The sequence below is a fragment of the Capra hircus genome, chromosome 10 (genome assembly GCF_001704415.2).
Source record: "Capra hircus breed San Clemente chromosome 10, ASM170441v1, whole genome shotgun sequence".
Classification (NCBI taxonomy): domain Eukaryota; kingdom Metazoa; phylum Chordata; class Mammalia; order Artiodactyla; family Bovidae; genus Capra; species Capra hircus.
Window position 1 is genome coordinate 53,465,810 of NC_030817.1, and position 23,968 is coordinate 53,489,777.

General features: G+C 40.7%; 1 protein-coding gene across 3 annotated transcripts in view; it reads right to left on the minus strand.

The window, feature by feature from the left end:
* Positions 1–23,968, minus strand: part of RORA (RAR related orphan receptor A) — an 807,273-nt gene that overhangs the window by 36,376 nt on the left and 746,929 nt on the right. For all 3 annotated transcript variants that reach the window (XM_018053543.1, XM_018053544.1, NM_001285652.1), the window contains 1 exon segment: positions 11,787–11,872. In XM_018053543.1, coding sequence (XP_017909032.1) covers positions 11,787–11,872 — 86 coding nt within the window.

Here is a 23,968-nt window from a genome sequence, read left to right on the forward strand (position 1 = left end):
AAAATAGGCTTCCCAGGTGGCTCAGTGATAAGAATCTACCTGCCAAGCAGGAGATATGGGTTCAATCCCTGGGTGGCAAGATCCCCTGAAGAGGGAAATGGCTACTCACTCCAGAATTTGTGCCTGGGAAATCCCATTGACAGAGGAGTCTGGTGGGCTGCAGTCCATGGGGTTGCAAAGAATCAGACACAACTTACTGACTAAACCACTACCACCATATATAAAATAGGTAGCCAACAAGGACCTACTGTACACCACAGGAAACTATACTCAATATTCTGTAATAATCTATATAAGGTAAAGAATCTGAAAAAGAATGAATATGTGTATATGTATAGCTTAATCACTTTGCTGTACATCTGAAACTAACACAACCTTGTAAATGAACTATATTTCAATAAGTTTTTTTAAAAAGTGATGAAGAAAATGATAACAATGTAGGTTCAGTTTAAAAGTATGTCATGTCTATAGCCATCACATTGTGAAGAGCACAAAAAATGTGAAGACCAATCCTTCCAATTTTTAAAAACTATTATCTGTTTCAGAAGGTAGTTGCTCACATCATCACTGACGAATGAGAGAAGTTCCAAAACATGCTTTTCCTTGTTTCACTTTCCTCTTATTCATTATTGTAAATGAAAAATCACATTGACACGACAGTCTTTCATCAACCACAACCACAAGGGTGGATGTAAGAGTTCAGCAAAAATCAACGAGTGTATTCAGTGAGAATCATCTGTCTACACACATACTATACATCACATATATAACATATAGTATATATTATATGGGTGGCTCAGATGGTAAAGAATCTGCCTATAATGTAGAGACCCGGGTTCGATCCCTGGGGTGGGAAGATCCCCTGGGGAAGGGAATGGCTACCCACTACGTTATTCCTGCCTGGGAAATCCCATGGAGGGAGGAGCTTGGCAGGCCACAGTCGAGGGGTTGCAAAGAGTCGGACACAACTGAGAGTCCAACACTTTCACTTTCATATATTATATTCTCTGTTTATAATGATGTACTGTCAACTGCACTACTTGTAAATTGTTTGTAATTGGATCGGTGACATACATACTAAAGTTATGTACATATATATAGACACTGTTTGTTTTCCAGAGAGTTGATTGTTAAAAACTGACCAGCGGGTGACTGGACTGAGCCCAGTCCTTGCTGGATGCTCAGCTTTCCAACAGGCTAAGTGGCTCCTCCCTATTTTGGATAGGCACATACCCAGAGTTGTGGCTTGGCCTTCTACAGCCCCATCATCCCCACCACCAACACACACATACACAGACATTCTTCAGAAACTTTAGCTGAATGGCTTTATCTTTTTAAAAAATTAAACTATAGTTGATTTACAATATGCTAATTTCCTCTGTACAGCAAAGTGATTCAGTTATATGTGCCTTCTTTTTCATATTCTTTTCTATTATGTCCATCATAGGATATATTTTAAAATTTACTTATTTATTTATTTTTGCCTGTCTGGGTCTTCATTGCCGAGTGGGCTTTTCTCTAGTTGTGGCGAGCAGGGGTTACTCTCTAGTTGTGGCGTGGGGGCTTTTCACTGCAGAGGCTTCTCCTGTTGTGGAGCACAGGCTCTAGGGTGTGCAGGCTTCAGCAGTTGTGGCTGCTGGGCTCCAGAGCACAGGCTCGAGAGTTGTGGCACACAGGCTTAGTTGCTCTGTGGGATGTGGGATCTTCCTGGATCAGGGATCGAACCCATGTCCTGCATGGGCAGATGGATTCTTTACCACTGAGACCCCAGGGAAGCCCCTATCATAGGATACTGAATATAGATTTCCTTTGTGCTATACAGTAGGGCCTGATTGTTTATCCATTCAATACATACTGAATGGCTTGAACTTCATTCCGAATAGAACACTTCCTGACCCACTGATCATTTTCCCAGTCTCTTTTCCTCCAGTGTTTCCTTGCTCAAGCAAGGGTACCACCCTTAACCCAGATATTCAAAGCACAGAGATGGGCTTCCGTGCTCCCTCCCCATCCACATGCATGCAGTCACTAAATTAGGCTGTTCCTGTCATCTTCATATTCCTCAAATCCATCTACTTTTCTCAGTCTTCTTCACTGCAATTTTCTCAGGTCCCCACACCTGCCATCTTCTGAATGGGTTATTACACAGCCTAGTACTTGGAGCAGTCAACAAACACTTGTGGAATGAAAGACTGGAGGAAAAATGATGCCAGTGATAAAACTGTGGTGACAATCACATGGTGAGCTCCTATTCTATACCAAGCACCAGGGAGGACACTTCACAAACGTGATTCACATGCAATTCCCAACTGTACAAAGCAGGTGTTTTTATGTCTATTTACAAATAAGAGAATTCCAGTTCAGAGAGGTTAAGCCATCTTTTCAAAGTCACACAGCAGTTGAAGGAGAGGAGCCAAGATTTGAATTCTTGAACTCTGGGTACATCTTAACCCAAAGGCCAGAGACTTCTTAATATACTACCCAGAAGACATGCATACAAAGATACGGGGCAGACCAAAAACAGATGAACAACAAACAGGTAAAAAAGCCTCACTTTTCAGTTGTACAAAGTTCCACGTAATGGTTCAGACATGAGCTGCGGGAGATGGCATTTTATAGGGTATCAAATACTAGGTTTATGCAAGTAGGAAAACAACTTTCCTTTGCTAGGTCTCCTTAATAAAAGACTTTGAAATAGATGTGACATTTCCTATTGGGGTTGCTAATATCTTTGCCCGCAAGCAGGCCTTAGCGACAGAGACCTGTAAGTGTGGCTGGGAAGGTGTTGGGGTGGGGTTCTGGCCCTTAGGGGCTCCCCTTCTGCTAGGGGCTCCTTCCCAGGGAGGCACAGGCTGAAATGCTGATCTGATGTTTGGTCTTTTGACAATTTTCACTTAATGAATTGATTCCTACAGTTCATTAACATACCCACTTCCACTTCTGTATACACATATGTCTTAATTAGCTGCTCATTGGCTGTTTAATTACAAGAAAACAGCTGACAGCTGCCTTGCTGAATTCTAATGGCAGACGCGTTGGAACGGCTACACATTTGCTTTTGACAACCAAGATTTATTCATAACTCTATGATTTATTGTGAATGCTCATATGCCTGAGTGGATTATTGTATTTTCCAAGCCAACTGAAATGTTGGGATCTGGGAGACTATGGAAGTGGGAATCCCTCTCATTTCACTCCTGAGGCCGAGAAAAGCAGAGAATCCTAGCTGGAAAGGTATGAATTCAATTTCAGTTTTATTTCTTTTGGGAACTTCCTGTTGGAATGTTCAGAAGTATGGAGGAGAGCAAAAAGACATATCTTTGGATAAACGTCGGCTTGAGAGTTAAGGAGTTAAAGCTAAGAAAGAATATAACCGGCAACTTAATTTTACTGAGGGGGAAAGAGACGGCATGCATAGATTAAAATCAAAGAAAGGAAGAGGCAAAAGAAATGAAAAAATTAAAAGTGGGGGGAAGCAGGAATAACATTCCAAAAGGAAGCAAAAGAAAAGGGAAATTTGTTCTTTAGGAAAAAAAAACAGGAAACATCATTTGCCAAAGTGAGCTGGTATGGCCCCACACTCAGGCAGCTGGTAGCAATAAATCACGGCAAGATGGATCTTCTCAACTACTTTCCCGTTCAGTAGTGACTGAACTCTCCGTAGAATTGTACGTGCAAATGCTCTCTGATTAAAGCTGACCTCATGTGTTGTATTTGGTAAGAGATGTCTGTTTTGCCATACATCTGGTGATCTGCCATGCTCAGATCCAATCCTGGTGACACATTCAGCAACAGTGATTCCCAAGCAGGCACGAGAGGCCCCACTCTGAGCCAGACACCATGGCACACGCTATGCAGCACAAGCTCACAAGCCCAGCATTTTCTATGAGCAGAGGCATGATTAAGACCAAACCAAAGAAACCGAAAAAAAAAACTAAAACAAAAAAGCCCCTCAAATATCCAAATCATCTTGATGCAAATTGGGGTTTAACACATCCAACCACTTGTGCATGTATTTCATCACAGGCCTGGAATATTTTGCTAAATAAAAAATTTGTTCTTACCACCTGTCTATAACAGAAATGAAATTCTGATGTCACAGGATATAACAGCCAAATCTAATTTTCATTTTAAATGGCTAGCTCTAACACTGGGGCCAAGTGCTATAAAGTACTGAAGTAAAAATGTTGAGCATAAATGTACTAATGCTGTAAAGTGGACAAGATTGACCCAGGGTGAGTGAAATTTTACAACTGAAATGAAAATATTAGAACCCTTAAAAAAGAAAAACAATTTGGGCCTAAAAGGAACATTTGTGGATATTTGTTTTTAACCTAAAACATAAACAACTCCAGAAAATGCTTTAACTCTTTAACAGGAAAAAAAAAAAGTACTGATTTATATGTTCTGGGATATCTCTGAAAAGACTTGCTAATTTCAGAGAGAATATTTGTTAATGCAAAAAAAAAAAAAAAATCCAAGTTCTCCCTTTCCTGCGTGGAAGACGAAGTTTTCATAAGACATCATCTTAAATGTATTAATTGATGAATAAATATTTGACACATGCATGGACTCTAGTCTTAGACTTATCACAGGTAAAGGGTCTTAAGTGTAATCAGAAATCAATTTACTAACTTCAGTACTCAACTATACATTATTATTTAAGAAGTTAGGGACTTCCCTGGCAGTGCGGTGGTTAAGACTCCATGCCTCCACTGTAGGGACCATGGGTTTTAAACACTGGTTGGGAAACTAAGATTCTGCATGCTGCATGACATGGCCAAAAATGAAATAAAAATTAAAACTGGTGCCAAAAAAAAAAAAATCCATGATGGACAAAAGTGATCAAAATTTAAAAAGAAGTCATAGTTGAATGATAATCATAGTTAACACTACCATATGATATGTAGGAAAGTTGATATGAGAATAAATCCTAAGAGTTTTCATCACAAGGACAAAAAATTTTCCCCTTCCTTTTTTTTCTTTTCTTAAAAAATTGTATCTGCAGTTAACCTTTGAACAATGCAAGGGTTAGGGGTTGTAAACCCTCATTTAGTAAAAAATCCAAGTTTAACTTGACTCCCTGCAAACCGAACTACTAATAACAAATATTTAACAAAAATTTTGCATGTTGTATGAGCTATACAATGTATTCTTACAATAAAATAAGCCAGAGAAAAGAAAATGTTATTAAAAAATCACAGGGAGGAGAAAATATACTGACAGTCCTCTATTGTATTTATCAATACCATAAGTTTATGTCTTTTGTTTTCAAGATGAATTGTCTGTCAGTATCTCCATCCATATTGTCATATACAGTATAGGAGATGTTATATGCATTACCAACAGTAGACATCAAATATGAAAAGACAACATTAAAAAGAAATTCATATTTATTTACAATTTCTCCTCAGTATTATTTATTGAAAAATATCTGTGTGAGTATGTCAGTGGACCCATGCAGTTCAAACTCAAGTTGTTTAAGCATCGTATGTGTATGAGAAAATGAATGTTAGCTGAAATTATTTTGGTAACCATTTCACAAGATATGTAAATCATACTATCAGGCTGAATGCCTTAAACTTATACAGTAACATATGCCAATTATTTCCCAACAAAAATGGGGGGAAAAGTTATGGTAGAGCCCCAAAGACTAAAAGAATATGAGTGTGGAGATTCCTTAAAAAACTGGAAATAGAACTGCCTTATGACCCAGCAATCCCACTGCTGAGCATACACACCGAGGAAACCAGAACTGAAAGAGACACGTGTACCCTAATGTTCATCGCAGCACTGTTTATAATAGCCAGGACATGGAAGCAACCTAGATGTCCATCAGCAGATGAATGGATAAGAAAGCTGTGGTACATATACACAATGGAGTATTACTCCGCCACTAAAAAGGATACATTTGAATCAGTTCTAATGAGGTGGATGAAACTGGAGCCGATTATACAGAGTGAAATAAGCCAGAAAGAAAAACACCAATACAGTATACTAACGCATATATATAGAATTTAGAAAGATGGTAACAATAACCCTGTATGCGAGACAGCAAAAGAGACACGGATGTATAGAACAGACTTTTGGACTCTGTGGGAGAGGGAGAGGGTGGGATGATTTGGGAGAATGGCATTGAAACGTGTATAATATCATGTAAGAAATGAATCGCCAGTCTAGGTTCGATGCAGGATACAGGATGCTTGAGGCTGGTACACTGGGATGACCCAGAGAGATGGTATGGGGAGGGAGGTGGGAGGGGGGTTCAGGATTGGGAACTCATGTACACCCGTGGTGGATTCATGTTGATGTATGGCAAAACCAATACAGTATTGTAAAGTAAAATAAAGTTAAAAAAAAAAAAAGAATATGGATGAAAAACTGTGTGTGTGTTTTTTAAGCTTGAGATAAATGTTTCATCATTATCCTCTAAGCAGCCACGGTATCTAATACTGAAGGTAGGAACTGAAGTCAGATGATAAACAGAATCATGTCTCAAAAGAAAAGTGAAAAAGAAAGTGAAAGTCACTCAGTCATGTCTGACTCTTTGCGACCACATGGACTGTATCCATGGACTTCTCCAGGCCAGAATACTGGAATGGGTAGCCTTTCCCTTCTCCAGGGTATCTTCCCAACCCAGGGATTGACCCCCGGTCTCCTCCATTGCGGGGGGAATCTTTACAAGCTGAGCCACCAGGAAAGCCAAGAATATGGAGTGGGTAGCCTATCCCTTCTCCAGTGGATCTTCCCAACTCAGGAATTACACCAGGATCTCCTGCATTGCAGGCAGATTCTTTAAAAGCTGAGCTACCAGGGAAGCCATATCTCAAAAGAAAGCCTCAACCATAAACACGTCAGCATTTGTATTCACTTTGAAGAGCCAACCTGAACCCTGAAAAGCAGCCTCTCATTTTATTTCTGGCCTTCTCCTCTGTCTCCATGCTCCACGGCCCTGCCTCTCCTCCCTGGCAAGCATGCCCAGCCTACATGACACCCCCTGCTAGTGCTCACTCAAGGCTGGGACTACTTTCTGTTCCAAAAGCTCAGAAACATCTTTTCTGACAGAGCTAAGCCCTTCTAGGCCTGGATTCAACAGTCTTCTGAAATGCAATATTCAAGGCTTGCCCAATGCTAATTCATTGTTTCTTCATTATTTCCAAAGAACAAGGGCAATATTTTTATAATAAAAACCTTGGCATAACAGAGCTCTTAAAAATTTGGGATGGCATACTTGTCTAACCTTATCTTCCACTGTCTAGAGAAAGTAACCCGCTGCTGCTGCTGCTAAGTCGCTTCAGTCGTGTCTGACTCTGCGCAACCCCAGAGATGGCAGCCCACCAGGCTTCCCCGTCCCTGGGATTCTCCAGGCAAGAACACTGGAGTGGGTTGCCATTTCCTTCTCCAATGCATGAAAGTGAAAAGTGAAAGTGAAGTTGCTCAGTTGTATCCGACTCCTAGTGACCCCATGGACTGCAGCCCACCAGCCTCCTCTGTTTATGGGATTTTCCAGGCAAGAGTACTGGAGTGGGTTGCCATTGCCTTCTCCGAAGTAACCCGCTACTCTTGTCAAACGAGGCTACTACATCTTGTCCCTAGAATACAACCAAAGCATGCCCATTTTTAGGCTCTGGATGCCTAGTGGATGTGTGCTTCGTGGGTCACATCTCAAGACTGTGGCCTCACCCTAGTATTGCGTTTTTCATAGGCTACAAATGTCTCATCTCCACAAGTAGACTGTGAGCTGCATGAAGGAAGGATTCGGTCATCTTTTTTTTGGTTTGTTTTTGGCTGTGCTGCATCTTTGCTGTGGCAGGTGGGATTTCTATAGTTTCGCCACTCAGGGGCTTTCCCAGTTGCAGAGCATGGCCTCTTGAGTGCAAAGCCTCAGTAGTTGGGCTTGTTTGCCGTGCAGCACATGGGACCTTCGTTCCCCAACCAGGGATCGAACCCAAGTCCTCTGCAATGGAAGCGCGGAATCTTAATCACTGAACTGCCATGCCTCTAAGCCACACCACCCTGAATGCACCCAATCTCGTCTTCTGTGTCTTTAGATTCCTTATAGCATTTATAAAGCACCCAAGGGGGCGCTCGTATTTTCGTTGTTTATGTTGGCAGAGCTACATATCAAATTGTGAATGGTCACAAAATCAAGACTGGACTCACAGATGTCCTGGAAATAGTGTCTGACTATTCAGAGCACATTACTCAGGCTGGCCCAAGAATAACAAGCAGCACCAATACTCAATGAGTGCTTCTTACATTAGCACTCTTGTGAGCGCTTGACCTAAACGTATGCAACAACAGAGGCACAGAGAGGTTGGGTAGCTGCTCAAACTGGTAAATAGCAGAACTCTGACTTGAACCCAGGCAGTCTGGCTCAAGAATCAGAACATAAGTCTGACACTGTGCCGTCTCTCTGCACACAGCCAAAGGGACTTAGAGAGAGTGAGCTGGGAATACTCAGGAACCAGAAAAAGAGCTAAAAAGACATCTACTTGTGCTGTTCATGTGTAATGCTTACCTGAGCAAGCATGTGGTGAAGACAGAATCATTTCAGTGACTATATACAGGTCCTATGATTTCTTGTGGCTTCAGGTTGTTGTTTTTAAAATGCAATTCAAGATACATTCACAAAGTGACTTTTTTCAAAGACTGAGTCACTTTTTTTCCTCTTATTAGATATCTATTTATATATCTAATCAGAAAAGTGAAAGTGAAGTTGTTCAGTCGTGTCTTATTCTTTGTGACCCCATGGAATGTAGCCTACCATACTCCTCTGTCTATGGGATTTTCCAGGCAAGAGTATTGGAGTGGGTTGCCATTTCCTTCTCCAGAGAATCTTCCCGACCCAGGCATCGAACCCAGGTCTTCCTCATTGTAGGCAGACGCTTTACCGTCTGAGCCACCATGGAAGTCTAATCAGAAATTTTCCTTAAATTTGATGATTCTATCACAGAGATAAATTATTGACAATCTGTCATGATACAACCATCTCCATCTGGTTAGAATATGATAAATCATTAACACCACTGGCAAAAGTAGAAATTTCTTGACTTCACTCCTACTAGAGATGAAAATGTTAGTTGTTATGTACATACCACCATATATAAAATAGATAACCAACAAAGACCTACTGTATAGACTAGAGGATTATACTCAGATGTTAAAGAATCTGCCTGCAATGCAGGAGATCCAGGTCAATCCCTGGGTTGGGCAGATCCCCTGGAGAAGGAAATGGCAACAAACTCCAGTATTACTGCCTGAAAATTCCATGGACAAAGGAGCTTGGTGGGCTACAGTCCATAGGGCTGCAAAGAGTTGGACACGACTGAGCAACTAACACACACATAAGGGAAAATAATCTGGAAAAGATTCTGAATAACTGTGCTGTACACCTGAAACTACCATGACATTGTAAATCAACTATACTTCAATTAAAAAAATGTTAATTGAGGCAGAAACTATGGCACAGAACAAATACTACATTCATCAAATATAAACACATACCACTGTATAGATCCTAGACTGGGCATAGGCCCAATCTGTTAATAAAATTAAGTTTTAATTGTTTTCAATATTTCCACTGTATAAAGTCAATAGTGATGAAAAACAGAACTGCAGATAACCAAAACCACTTTGGCACTGAGGCTGCACAAGACCTGGAAGGGAACCTAGGAAAATGGCAACAGGGAAATAATAGCTGCCCTTTGCTTTCCTGTCACTTTCATTTTGTCATAAATAAACAAAGAAAACACACAATGTTTCTGCCTCTGTAAACAGTGGTACTCAGGGAATCCATTCAAATCTTTTTGAATAGCATGTTGTTAATCTTCAGAACTGCTGGGGTGGTTCCTATGAAGTAGCCTGTGCCCTCTCCCTGGCCCTGCCCTGGATGCCATTCCTAGGTTCTGTATTCAATTCAATTTGCCACATTAAACTATGTGTGGCATTACCGAGAGACACAGACAGAGTGAGCAGCTTTGTCTGCTTGGGACCTGTCCACTTAAGAAAACACCTAGGTGATAGGCAATGCACAAAAATCAAGTCTGCTTGGAACTCCTGGTAGAGGACCACTGCTGGCTATATACCTTTCATCAAGAAGGGCCATGCTAAGCAATTATCCTCCAATTAAAAACAAGGGAAAAAAAAGAGAAAAAAAGAGGCTATGCCATCCCCTACAAGGGACAAGAAGGTGCGAACACAGAGTGGGTGAGGGTGACATGTGTCAACTGTCCAGTCCCATCAGCCAAATTAACCTCAAAAATCAATGAAATGACAGCTGTCATAGACAGATCCCTCTCTTCCTTACAGCTTGGGGTAACATAGGCCAGGCAGCTGATTTCATTTGTTTTAATTCAGTAATTTGGAGGGAGGGCAAATTGAGGAAATAATTTATTTTCCTTCCTAATACAGAACCTTGAGGTCTTGAGGGTTACCAGAGAGATGAATAATTCAGTTTCCTTTGAGTAGAAAGTTCTCTATTTCTAAAGATGAGTGAATTAAAAAAAAAAAAAGTATGTAGTCGGTGTGTGGAAATCTCAAGCGTCCCCAAGATGAAATTGATATGAAGCATTTGTACACTTACAAAGTGGTAAATGTTACAGTGAATGATTAGCAGTAAAACAAAGACATAAGGATGCTATGAGGGAAATTTCCTTTAAGTCTCTCAGTAGTTATTTGTGTGTGAACGTGGTTTTGCATTTTATGACATTGTATTTTCTAATTTCACTAAAGGAAAGCTAACCAAATATGTGGATTTTATTTTTTTGCTTCAGCCTCCAAATGCTTTAGGGCTAATCCAGGCCTGGTTCAGTAGCAAGCAACTGTCTTCAGTAGCAGCAAGCAGCGGCCTCCTGCGTGTCTAAATAGCTTCTCTCCTGTTTATTTTGCACTGTTTTATCCTGTAAGCAAGCTGTCTCAAGGCCCTTCCAAGATAAGCAGGAGGATTTAAATCTTAATAAATTGAAATTTGAATAACAGAGGCAACCTAGGTGCAGGGGTCTTGAATGATTAGGAGAAACGTCTCTATTTTCCATTCCCATATTATGCATGTGCTATACATGTTGCCCTGTGATCAGCATCGGTAATGATTAAAACAGTAACAACAGCAAGAAGACTATTAGATTTAAATAGCACTTTTCAGCTTATAAGGACTATTTATAGTTTTTATTTCTATTCTTGGAATAGTTCTAAAAGACAGGAAGAATGTCACTTTATGGATGAAGAAACAGAGTCACTAAAAGAGGAAGACGTGCCTAAAACAATAAGAACAAGTGGTGGCCCTGGGACCAGAACTCAGTTCTTCCCAAAAATCTTGCCACAGTTTGACCAGATGTATCAACATCTGTGTGACAACAATAAATCAGATTTTCAATCGCATTCCCATTAAAGTTCTCGGAAACGCTTTCTTATAAAGCTTATAACAGGGACATTACGGAAGTCTTAGAGTCATGTCTTTTTTGAAAGAAGATAACCAGAGAGATATCAATGCTGGGACTGGAAGTGACAAATAAGCCACACACTGGCTTCTCTCCAGCCTCCCGTTATTTTGATGAGAGGCATTTTATATGTGTGTGTGTGTGTGTGTGTATACACACATGTATCTATACATGAAACTTCCTTCATTGTAATGTGCACCCAATGCTTATTTCGTCCTGTTGTTTCTCATCACTCAAAATGCCAAGGGGTTGAATTTTTAGGTATCGTAGAAGTAAAAAATAAAAGTCACAAAGATACCCCCGCCCTGAACATTAATAGAAACAACAACAACAATTAAAAAGGCTTACCTTGCAGCCTTCACATGTAATGACACCGTAATGGATTCCTGATGATTTGTCTCCACAGATCTTGCATGGAATAATTTCAATTTGAGCTGCAACAGAAGCACACAACCAGTTAATTACATTTTCTTTTAAACACCTTATAAAAGCGTTCCCTGATCAGCATTTGTATCATGAAAACTAATAACCTGCTAAACATTATACTGCATTAACTATTCATTGCTGAACTGTGAGGGTCCCCCTAGAGCCCTGGACTAAATTATGGCTGCTCGTTATATAATAGCTTTCAGGTTATTAAAATGGGTCATTTGAGAAGGTGTTTAAGAACCCACAAGAAGACTGGAATCAGCATTTCAAAGCCTTCAAGAACTGGAGAGTTCACAGTTTAGGCCTCAGAGCAAAGCAGATACTAAAATGTTTCCTCCGATCTCATTTTCCATCATTATTTTTAAAAGGTCATAAATCTGTGTTGGCTAGAGCATTGTAGCTTGGTAGGTGAAGAAAAACAGACTCCAAAAAGTTAAGACTACTTAGGAAAATGATTCAATTCAAGATATTAATAAGTTACATATGTTGGTAAGAATTCCTTACTCATCTTTTTTAAATTAATGGACTTGTCATGTGTTAAAAATTAGTCCATTTGTGTATGATCAAAACCTTTCAACCATAACGTTAATATCCTATCAGAATTTAATGGTGATGAATCTGGACAAACAGAATATGTAGCTTCTGAGTTATTTACGCTGAAAATGGATTTTCTGGTACAGCATGCATGTGTTTCTATCTAACTGATTACTTAAAGATGTCTCATACTGGAAGAATAACCAAATAATTAATATATATTACACCAAAGTTCCCAAATATGATAAAGCACATTTCTAAGCAAACATATTTTATCTTGAGCAGAGTTGGAAAGAGCATAATTAAGGATTAAAAAATAACTTAAGGAATAGAATAATTAGGCAAAACAAAGTACTTGGACCACCTCTTAAATATAATTTATGTGTGAAATAAAGAATCGACACTAGGCTAAATATACAGGATAGTAACATTCACCAGTTTACCTGAAACACGCCATTACACTAAATTTATTTCCATGGTTTTCACTACTGGATATTTAGATTATCTACTAAGTCACACACATAAACACAAATTACAAGTGCCCAAGTATATTTCATTTTCATAAAGACCCTACCTAGTGTCATGCCTCACACAAAGCAATGACTGGTCTATGGAATGTATTGATATTGCATGATGTAACTGACACATGTACACAGAGTCCAATGTCATATTGAGCACAATTTCTTCCAATGTCATATCACATCATATCCAGGGATAATTTCCACAGCCACTTACTCTAGATCTGATGTAATGTTATATTCGATACTTTGAAAGAGCACGCATTACTGGACTTAACCTCATTATACATGATGTGTTCCCGTTAACTTCCTTTCAAGGGGACTACAAGTACTGCAGGGTCTTTTAGTGAGTCCTTTTCCTATCAATCACTTTTAGTGTTGACTTACTTAGTTTCATTGTCCAGAGTTAGACACTGTTCAAAATCTCACATCCAATAAATGTGCCATAAACCCAAAGCCTTCTAATACCCCAATAATGGTGTCTTTGTACACTAATACGTCTATTTGGAATTATGCAGCTTAATATGTTATAAGATCACACTCAAGAAGGAAATGGCAATCCACTCCAGTATCCTTGCCTGGAAAATCTCATGGACAGAGGAGCCTGGTGGGCTATGGGGTCGCAAAGAGTCGGGCACGACTGAGCGACTAACACGAACATGAACACAAAGTCGGCCTCCTCATCTTAGAGACTGGCTTGATTTCTTCAAGGAGAATTCTTTGTCAAATCTAAACTCTCGTAATGTTATACACTTTTGGCTCCTCCAATATTTTTAATATATGGTAGAGGCAAAGTTTTATGCCATAGATTGTTCGCAGCTCTAGAGAGAGATGATTTTGCCCCGTGTTTTTTAGAGACAAAACCCAAGTGGTAGTAGAAAAAGCCTGAAAGGTGGTATCAACTGAAAGTTATTGCCTGGATTCTCCTATGTGAATGAACTAGTCTATAATGAGAACCAGCCTGCCCCATCCCAAACCCTCAGGAAGAGAATAAACAGACCACACAAAGTACTTGAAAGTGTTCATCATTCAGTCATGTTTGACTCTTTGCGACCCCATGGACTGTAGCCCACCAGGCTCCTCTGACAATGGCATTCTCCAGGCAAGAATATTGGAGTGGGTTGCTATTTCCCCCTCCAGGGGATGGGACTGAACCTGGGTCTCCTGCATTGCAGGCAAATTGTTTACCATCTGAGCCATCAGGGAAGCCCCATCTATTAAATTCAACTGATGTAAGAAATAAGGAAGACGACACTGAGCTGCTTCTGCTTATACCTCACCTCAAACTGTATTAAGAAAAATTAGACAAATCTTGTTAGGTCCTTTATAGTTTAAGTCAGCATCAAAGTGAAAAGCAATACTAGCACTAAACTTGGGCCTTTCAAGAGTTATTTTCTTTTTAAAAAAAAAAAAAGTTTATTTATCTATCTTTGCGGAGAAGGCGATGGCATCCCACTCCAGTACTCTTGCCTGGAAAATCCCATGGATGGAAAAGCCTGGTAGGCTACAGTCCATGGGGTCACAAAGAGTCGGACACAACTGAGCGACCTCATTTTCACTTTTCATTTTCATGCATTGGAGAAGGAAATGGCAACCCACTCCAGTGTTCTTGCCTGGAGAATCCCAGGGACGGCGGAGCCTGGCGGACTGTGGTCTACGGGGTCGCACAGAGTCGGACACGACTGAAACGACTCGGCAGCAGCGGTATCTATCTTTGACTGCACTGGGTCTTCATGGCTTTGTGCTGGCTTTCTCTAGCAATGGGTCTTCACTGCTGTGAGCTGCATTGTGGTGAGAGGGGGCTGTTTTTCATTTTGGTGTGTGGGCTTTCCATTGTGATGGCTTCTTTTGTTGCAGAGCATGGGCTTTAGGAGTTGTAGCACATGGGCTCAGTAGTTGTAGTGCATGGGCTTAGCTGCCTGGAGTCATGTGGGATCTTCGCGGGCCAGGGATTGAACCCATATTCTTTGCATTGGCAAGGGAATTCTTAACGATTGACCACCAAGGAAGCCTAAGGGTTATTTTCATTTCATCTTAGCAATGGGGAGATCAAGCATACCTATTTAGTCCTTGATAAGATAGGAAAAGCACTAGGCAGGCCTAATAGGGACCACTGAGTAGAACTATGTGTATCTGGATCAAATGGAAAATGGTGTACAGTTGTTCAGTGCTTGGACTGCTAGTGAATGATCCAAGAGAAGTGCCATGATGATGTGTAAGGCAGTGACCAAAATGCCTACCAACGGCTCCTGGAATCTTCAAAGTGGTCTGGAAGCCTGGCAAGGAAGGGTTTGCTCATGATGGGCCTGCCCCTGGGATTGGCATCCCAACCCAGAACTCCTACCCTTGGGATGGCTCTCAACCAGGCCAGGAAGAGGTTGGGAGTGGGGGTGGGAAAGTCACTGTGGTTTAAATCCAGAGTTTGGAGTTACTACCACAAAGGACCATTGGCCTAAGCCAGGCTCCCAAACTCTTGCTCTTCAATCTTGCTGTAGCTCTGGAGGGCACTCTAGCTGAGACATATTTTACAAGACTTTATGGAAGCCAAGATGCTTCCTATGAATGGACTCACTGTAGACTGCCCTGCACTGTCAAGTGAGGGGCGAACTGCCTAGACCTTTGGTCCCTGCACTGTGTTTGTGCTTGGCTCCAGTGGGCAGTGTTGGCCAAAGATTGCAGATTAGAACAAGCTTCCCTAGGAACCTTGTGGTGAGGTGATGGGAGGGTTCATCAAAGCCAGGTTCTGATATTTTAATTCATCGGGTTGAACTATTCTTCTAATCTACCTCTTTGGGTGGCTCTCCTAGCTCAGAAGAAAATTTCAAAAGCAAGTGCTCTTTAGGAAATGACTAAAATCCACTTGCCCGCAAAAGCAAATTCTCTGAAAGTGATCTGATCACATGTGTTGATCTTTCCAGAAAGCAAACATTTGCAGATCAGAGCAGGGCACTTACTCAATCTTCCATTCAATCCAACAATGCACAAAAAAACACCTCCTCCTACCTTTTTCAGTCAAGGTACAGAATTCAGACGTATCAAAGAGGAAAAAAAAAATAGTCAATGCCTCACAAATTTTTCAAAAGGAAAGCAGTTCAGCTCCACAAATTGGTGTTTTCAGACCAATAAGAGGGAACAGGACAAAAATCTCCCTGCCCTTCGCTTTCCATCCCTCAGGCTTTTCCATTTTCTAACAGGCAGTGTTGTGTCTTTTCAAAATAATCTTCTTGTAACAAAAATTATGAGTCTTGGCCCATATATATACTGCACATATTAACTCAGCCAGTATTTCAAAGGATGAAATCTGTCCGACACCACTGCTGTCACGAGTATATTGATTAAATTAGTCTACATCCATATTCATTGCAGCAAAGAGAGTTTATTGTGTAGCACGGAATAGCTGAAGCAAGATGTGCACATATAATCATGAATTGGCTTAACAATGAACAATCTTGCTATGAAAAATTCTAATTTGCCCACATTTTCAGCTCTATTGCCTAAATAATTTGCTCTTTCATGCACCCTAAATAATTCAAGCAGCTCTCCACACCTGCACAGGCAAATTTCTGCAGTTTTCAAGGAGCTAACAACAAGTGGCAATGGGGCTTTAGGAAATTCTGGAATGCAGGTGTGCTAATTAGCCAAGTGGTCCTTAAGCTGGGCTGTCATTTAGCACTGCACCTCTGAAAAAAGTCTGCTTTCTACTTTTCATCATAGAAGATAACAAGACATTGGTGTTCTCAACACCTGACTTGTTTCTCAGACTTATTTCTGGTGTTATCTTGGTCCAGAGAAAAATGCCCGTTCTCCCCGAGAATTAAAAAATACAAAAAAATTTTTTAAATGTAATTGCACAAGAGTTGTGTCCATCACTTCAATCTGTGGGTGAAGCGTGATCTCTCAACAATAATCTAAATGGATAGATAGTAAGCAAAGGAAAGAAAAAGAAAGTTGCTCAGTCGTGTCCGACTCTTTGCGACCCCATGGACTGTAGCCTACCAGGCTCTTCCATCCATTAGATTTTCCAGGCAAGAATACTGGAGTGGGTTGCCATTTCATTCTCCAGGGGATCTTCCAGACCCAGGGATTGAACCCAGGTCTCCCGCATTGTAGGCAGACGCTTTACCATTTGAGCCACCAGGGAAGTCCAGATAGTAATCAATAATATCTACAAATATTCAGGCTTATAACATGTCAGGCATTATCTAATCTGCTGTTCTAACAACCCTACAATGTAGGTGGTATCATGTGATCATTATCTGTATTTTTTTAGATGACAAAACTGAAGCTCAGAGAGGCTAGATAACTTGCCCAATGTCAGAGAACTAGGAAGAGGTAAGGCTGGAAGGTGGACACATTTTGTCTTTTTCTCTAGTTCAAAGTCTTGCACCCCCTTGGTCCTGCCCCTTCCTCATACTGCACAGTCAAGCTGAATGTCTCCAGTACCTTCAAACATCAGGACAAACTGCTCCTGGTAAGAAATCATTAACCGAGGATCAAAAGACGTCCCATAGGTAATCTAGTTAAACTTAATACTACTGAGAACTGATGTCAAGATGTCTCTCTAGTTTATAACTGGAAATAATCATCAACCTTCTGAGACCATTCTTTTCAATTTTATAAAATACCAAGTAGAGTGTTGGGACCTTAGGGTGACCAGTACCAATGCTGAACACTTCTTAAGACCAGGAAAGTTACTTCACCTACCTCTCAGTCTCCGTTTCCTATTTGAAGAGTCAGTGATTTAATGTCTACACGACATAGCACATACGACCATTTTATATATGTATTCTATATATATGCACACCACACAATTCTTAGAAAGAGTTGGCACTCAAAACACAGTTATTATTATTGTTATTGTTGATAAGAAATCCTGCCTTATAGCGAAATGAAATTCTTTTCTGCAGACTTTAAGCTCTTTCCAAAGTGAGGATAGAGAAAAGCAGCTTATCCTCCAAATAATATGACAGGCAGTTCATACCAGCTACCACAGCAATCCTTTACAACGTTGGCACTTAACTGTTTGGTACAACACAGCAGCATGTTGCAATCAATGTGGGATGTGTCACAGGCATTCATTGCTAATAATAGCAAAAAAAAAAATTAAAGATTTTAATGGCTCATATAAAAAATAAACTAATACAGACCTAAGCTTATCCCAATAATATCTTTCACTCTAGCTCACTTGCATAACCATATACTTTCTTGAGTTGGTCTGAACAGGGTGGGATTACTGCTAGGCTTGCTAGGAAATGGGCAAACCCTGGGTACATCCATGACAGTATGTCACATATATGAATGCTAAGCAATTGTGTGTGTTTTGCAAAAACTGTCAAGAACTGCTGCTTAAAAAAAAAAATGTAGTTTTACACCAATCTGTTGGCAGTATTTTTCCTGGAAGGCTGAGACTATGGAGGACTTTTCACCTGCTATGTTACATATTCCTCTAAAGTTTGAATTTTTTTACTACCAACATGTATTACTTTTGTAAGCAGAAAAACCAATAAAGATTAAAAAGAAAAACCCTAAGGCATTTGATTTTATTTTCAGCAAAAAATGGCTTGAGTCCTTTATGGATTAGTCACTTTATTTTATCCCCTGTTTAAAACTGCTGGGGTATTAAAGGCTTCAGCAGCTGCCTGGATGGCAGTCTGGCTTGCGTGTCAAGGCCAGCTGTGGGGGGAATAGGGAGTCTTCACCTGGTTCTCTGGAGGGACTTTGGTGACTCCTGACTTCTATAGTTTTATAGCCCCTCTGGTCTGGCATCACTAGTTTCAGGGTCTCCAAGGACTCTGATGGTGCCCAGCTGAGGGGTCAGAAGTAGGGGCTGAAATTCACCTGCTTGTGAGCCCTGCTGCAGAGTGGCTGGAGTAGCCTGGAGTAAGGGAGCCTCTTCCTCTCTCCACTCTCTCATTGTTGTTGCCCAGGGCCCCAGGCCACCATCAGGGTTTGCAGAGAGCTCACAATGCAGCTTCATGGTGGGAGAGAACAGACTGTGGAATTTGAACAGTCTGGCATATTCTGTCACCCTGGACCTAAGGCTTGGAGTATAGAATGCATTTGTTTTCCAGGCCAGGCATGGTCAATAGTCCTCCTGGGTGAGGAGGGCCGAGTTCCAATTACATACTCTGCAAACTAATAATCAACTTGTTCTGCCATTTTGTCTACTAAATATATACTAAATATAATACTGGTATGTGCCCCTGGTATAGCCTTTTCTTCCACTGACTTTTGGATTTTCTTCATTATAGTCCTTGATCCTAGTTGGACATCACCAAAGCAATGACTCCCCTAATAGAAAAGTCCTACCCCTTAGGTCAAGCTGTCTTGTGGTCATTTCTGGCAGCAACAGTAATACTTGATACTTGCAGAGTTCTGTAACAGTTTTTAAAGTTTTTGTCCTCATTGGCTTCTTTTGGTTTTGGTGTTCACAACAACTCTGAATTAGGCAGATGGGTCTTATTAAGCCCCATTCTGCACATGTGGAAAATGAACCTCAGGAGGGTTAAATGGCTTCTTCTCTCTGTCTTCATTTCTCAGGGTTTAATTGTAGAGGCAGCCACTAAAGGGGGGGGGGACAATAAAGCTTGGTGTCTCTTTCTTCCTTAGAATTATTTGATGCCTTTAGGTTTATGTCATCGTCAGTCTGGGGCTCTCAAGGGGAAATGCCATGAGAGAGTAAGAGGTGGAGGCTGACCCAGCTAAGAAATGGAATTGGCAATCCTGCATTTCCCTGTGACCCTCAACTCCCTGGGTGGCCTCAAGCAAGTTGCTTACATCTCTACTTCCTCCATCTATAAAATGGGAATAACTCCCACCTCCCAGGCAGGTGGTGGTAAATGAATGCTCACAAAACTCTTTGAAGATGAAAAGACCTATATAAATGGGAAGCTTTAGGAAGCTTGGCATATCATCCTTGGCAAGGACCAGGACGCAGTTCCCTCACTACCCACAACAGGCTCTGCCACAAAGAGAGTAAAGAAAAACCCAAGGAACTGTAATTTTCATCTGCTAACTAGACTCCCTTAAAGTTTTTCTTTAATTGTTGGTTTCCAAAATGCCTTCCTGAGGGACTGTGTATGTGTGTGTAAGTTGCTTCAGTCGTGTCAGATTCTTTGTGACCCCATGGACTGTGGTCCACCAGGCTCCTCTGTCCATGGGGATTCTCCAGGCAAGAATACTGGAGTGGGCTGCCCTGCCCTCCTCCAGAATCTTCCCGACCCAGGGATCGAATCCAGGTCCCCTTAAGTCTCCTGCATTGGCAGGCAGGTTCTTTACCACTAGCGCCACCTGGCAAGCCCTGAGGTGACTAATGAATTCAAATGTCACTATCTTTGTCTCAGCTTGACAGACACATAGATGGAGAAGTCACTTCTAACAGTGTCACAAGCAAAGTCACTGAACTAAGCCTTTCACCAGGACTTGGGGTGTCTTGCAGAGGGAGGGATCATGGAAATGGCATGATTTCTACATTTTATATACAATAAACACATGTTACCCTCTGACATTCTAATCCTTGGTATTAAGTTTATGTTTGACTCAAGTGTTAGTCGCTCAGCCCTGTCCAACTCTTTGCAACCCTGTGGACTGTAGCCTGCCAGGCTCCTCTGTCTGTGGAATTCTCCAGGCAAGAATACCGGAGTGGGTAGCCATTCCCTTCTCCAAGGGATCTTCCTAACCAAGGGATCGAACCCAGGTGTCCTGCATTGCAGGCAGATTCTTTACCATCTAAGCCACCAGGGAAGTCTGACTCCAAGGACCCTGTTAAACTACAGCCATGCAAAAAAAAAAAAAAAAGTCCTGTACCTTACTTCGCCTTTCCCCACCCCACCGAAGTTCTATACCTTTTGTACTATTTAAAGCCACCTCTTAAAAGCTTTAACTTGATTGTGGTTTCTGCTGAAAATGTAACAGCTTTTTAAAAATCATTTTTAAAAATAAAAGTGTTACATATACTTGCCAAATACTTACACATAAACATACTTCAAACTCTCCAACAGATCAAGCATTTGCAAACGAAATCTAAAATACGACAAAATCAGAGTTTTGAAACAGTAACTCTTTCCTTCAGTCTTTAGCAAGTAAAATTTAGGCACTTAAGAGTTAAAACTCTGGGCCAGAAGGCCCCATATGAATTCAGAGAAAGCTGAGCCGTGTATGCAGGAAATCTCTGCAGAATGAAGAAGATAGGCACATGCTGTCATGTGGCTTTCTGTGAATATGCAGGTAGTTCTGACAATGGGAACTGAGTATTAATCCTTTGTGATATGTTTCTATCTCTGCTGGATTAAGCTTTCCAGAGAAACTGACTCGCATTCCCTGATGCACATGTGTCTTTGCTAAAAGCCAAATCCAAACGGGTACTTTTATCCCTAGACGGGGAAATTATGTCAAATTGGAGAAGAAACAGATTTTTCATATAGAAGATCAGTGGATGGTTGTGATTTTTAGATCAAGTTCTCTTTCTTGAATTCTCCTACTACACAGCTGTGCACAGAAGACCTCAATTTAAGGCAGCATACTCTTTTATTTTTTTTTTGTAATTATTGGTGACCAACTAAAACTTTGGACAAAATAATTGAACAGTAAGAGAAATTGCTTCCTAATTTTACTTATCCAGGAGGTCAAATGCTGAATAAATTCTCACCCAACAAAAGATGATGCTGTTAAAATCAGCAACACAAATACTTTTCTCTTTTTTGGGGGTCTTTTCTAATCTAATCTCCATCACTTTTGTGAACAATGGAATGTACTTGTTTTTGAGGATTTGTGAGGTTATGTGAAATCAACAATGAAGACAAAGTTAACTGGCCATTCAGCTAATTATTCTCAGTTAGGATAAGACCCCTCAGTGGAAACAGTGTCAGACTTTATTTTTGGGGGCTCCAAAATCACTGCAGATGGTGACTGCAGCCATGAAATTAAAAGACGCTCACTCCTTGGAAGGAAAGTTATGACCAACCTAGCATATTCAAAAGCAGAGACATTACTCTGCAAACAAAGGTCTGTCTAGTCAAGGCTATGGTTTTTCCTGTGGTCATGTATGGATGTGAGAGTTGGACTGTGAAGAAAGCTGAGTGCCGAAGAATTGATGCTTTTGAACTGTGGTGTTGGAGAAGACTCTTGAGAGTCCCTTGGACTGCAAGGAGATCCAACCAGTCCACACTAAAGGATATCAGTCCTGGGTGTTCTTTGGAAGGAATGATGCTAACACTGAAACTCCAGTACTTTGGCCACCTCATGCAAAGAGTTGGCTCATTGGAAAAGACTCTGATGCTGGGAGGGATTGGGGGCAGGAGGAGAAGGGGACAACAGAGGATGAGATGGCTGGATGGCATCACTGACTCGATGGACATGAGTTTGAGTGAACTCCGGCAGTTGGTGATGGACAGGGAGGCCTGGTGTGCTGCGATTCATGGGGTCGCAAAGAGTCGGACACGACTGAGTGACTGAACTGAACTGAAGATTCTAGAATTAACTACATTTTTTCAAAATAAAGTTCTTAGAGATTTTCTAGGACCTTGAGATCAGATATGTCTAATCAAAATCCTTCTCTTAAGTTTCTCAGTGTGGGTTAAGGCACTTAATATCAGCAAGAAAAAGAATCCATCTTATCTTACTAACAGGTTAGACTATGATCAAGAGAATTTCTTAAAACCTTTTATTCCGACAATAGACATATGTCCTTTATATAATTCTGGATAATACTAGACCAAAAAAAAAAAATGTCATCTGACTCACAGAACTGCAGCTAATCTTTTCTAGCGATCAACCTCACTCTAGATACCAATTCCTTTTTTCCCCTTAACAAGAGCAATTGTGCCACATTTAGGTTACGTCTTCCTTTGCTCACAGTTGAGAGCAATGGGGTCAGCTCTTTGCTTTCATCATTCAAGGTCTGTTTTTGACAACAACAGAAAAGAACATCTTTAAAACCAAAGCAAATCTGTAGATCTTATCTAGTTTCTGCTTTACCAAAAACATCAAAATTACTCTAACTGCGTTTTATGAAATGACCTTACTTTACACCATTACCTCAAAATTCTCACACCTAAGCCCAAGAGATAAGCACTCTATTTTACAGCCCTCTTAACTTTGTACCTGCCTATCCACACCTCAAATTATAGTCATTCTATGATCTTGGTAATTCAATTTACAAGATTTTATTTTTCAATGGATACTTGAAATGCTACAAAAATGAGCAAACCTGGTGATTCAATTACCAGTCCAAAGACAGAAAAATCCATTGACAGGGTATGTGTGTGCTAAGTCGCTTCAGTTGTGTCAGACTCTTTATGACTCTATGGGCTATAGCCCACCAAGCTCCTCTGTCCATGAGATTCTCCAGGCAAGAATACGAGAGTGGGTTGCCATTTTCTCCTCTAGAGGGAATCTTCCGGACCCAGGGATCGAACATGCGTCTCTTATGCCTCCTGCATTACAGGTAGATTCTTTACCACCAGCCTAACCTGGGCAACCCCATAGAAATCTATTTGTTCTATATGATTTCTTATGAGTCTGGTCCATTGCATGCTTAGCACATAGCATCACAGTTCCCTGAATAAACCAATCAAAACATTCTGTTTGTCTCAGAATCCTCTTTAAAGGGCCAAAGTCTCCTGCCTAAAAAGTCAGCAACTGAGTGCAAATTCCAAGTGCACAATTTCTCTGACTTCTTAACAGTGCTATAACCTGCTGAAGACGCGTAGAAGTAGGTCAAAATAACAAGAATCCAGGTTAAGCCATCATACCTCATCAGGCAAAGGAACCTATTGTTTCTTTCCATTAGCTTGGTTTTGGTGAAGATCAATTACTGTTCACTGGACATTAGATCATATTGTTTAAGAAATATTTCCTAACCAAATTGTTTGGATTCATGGCAAAAAAAAAAAAAAAAAGGAAATAACTTGTAAATTTAAACCTTGAAAATACATTTGCTTTCCTCTATATTAAGCCATTGAAGGCTAAGATACTAACACATGTATAGCCACAGAAACACAGACTGGTGACACCAAAAATGTTGTGCACTACAGATCGTTTCAGGGGGGA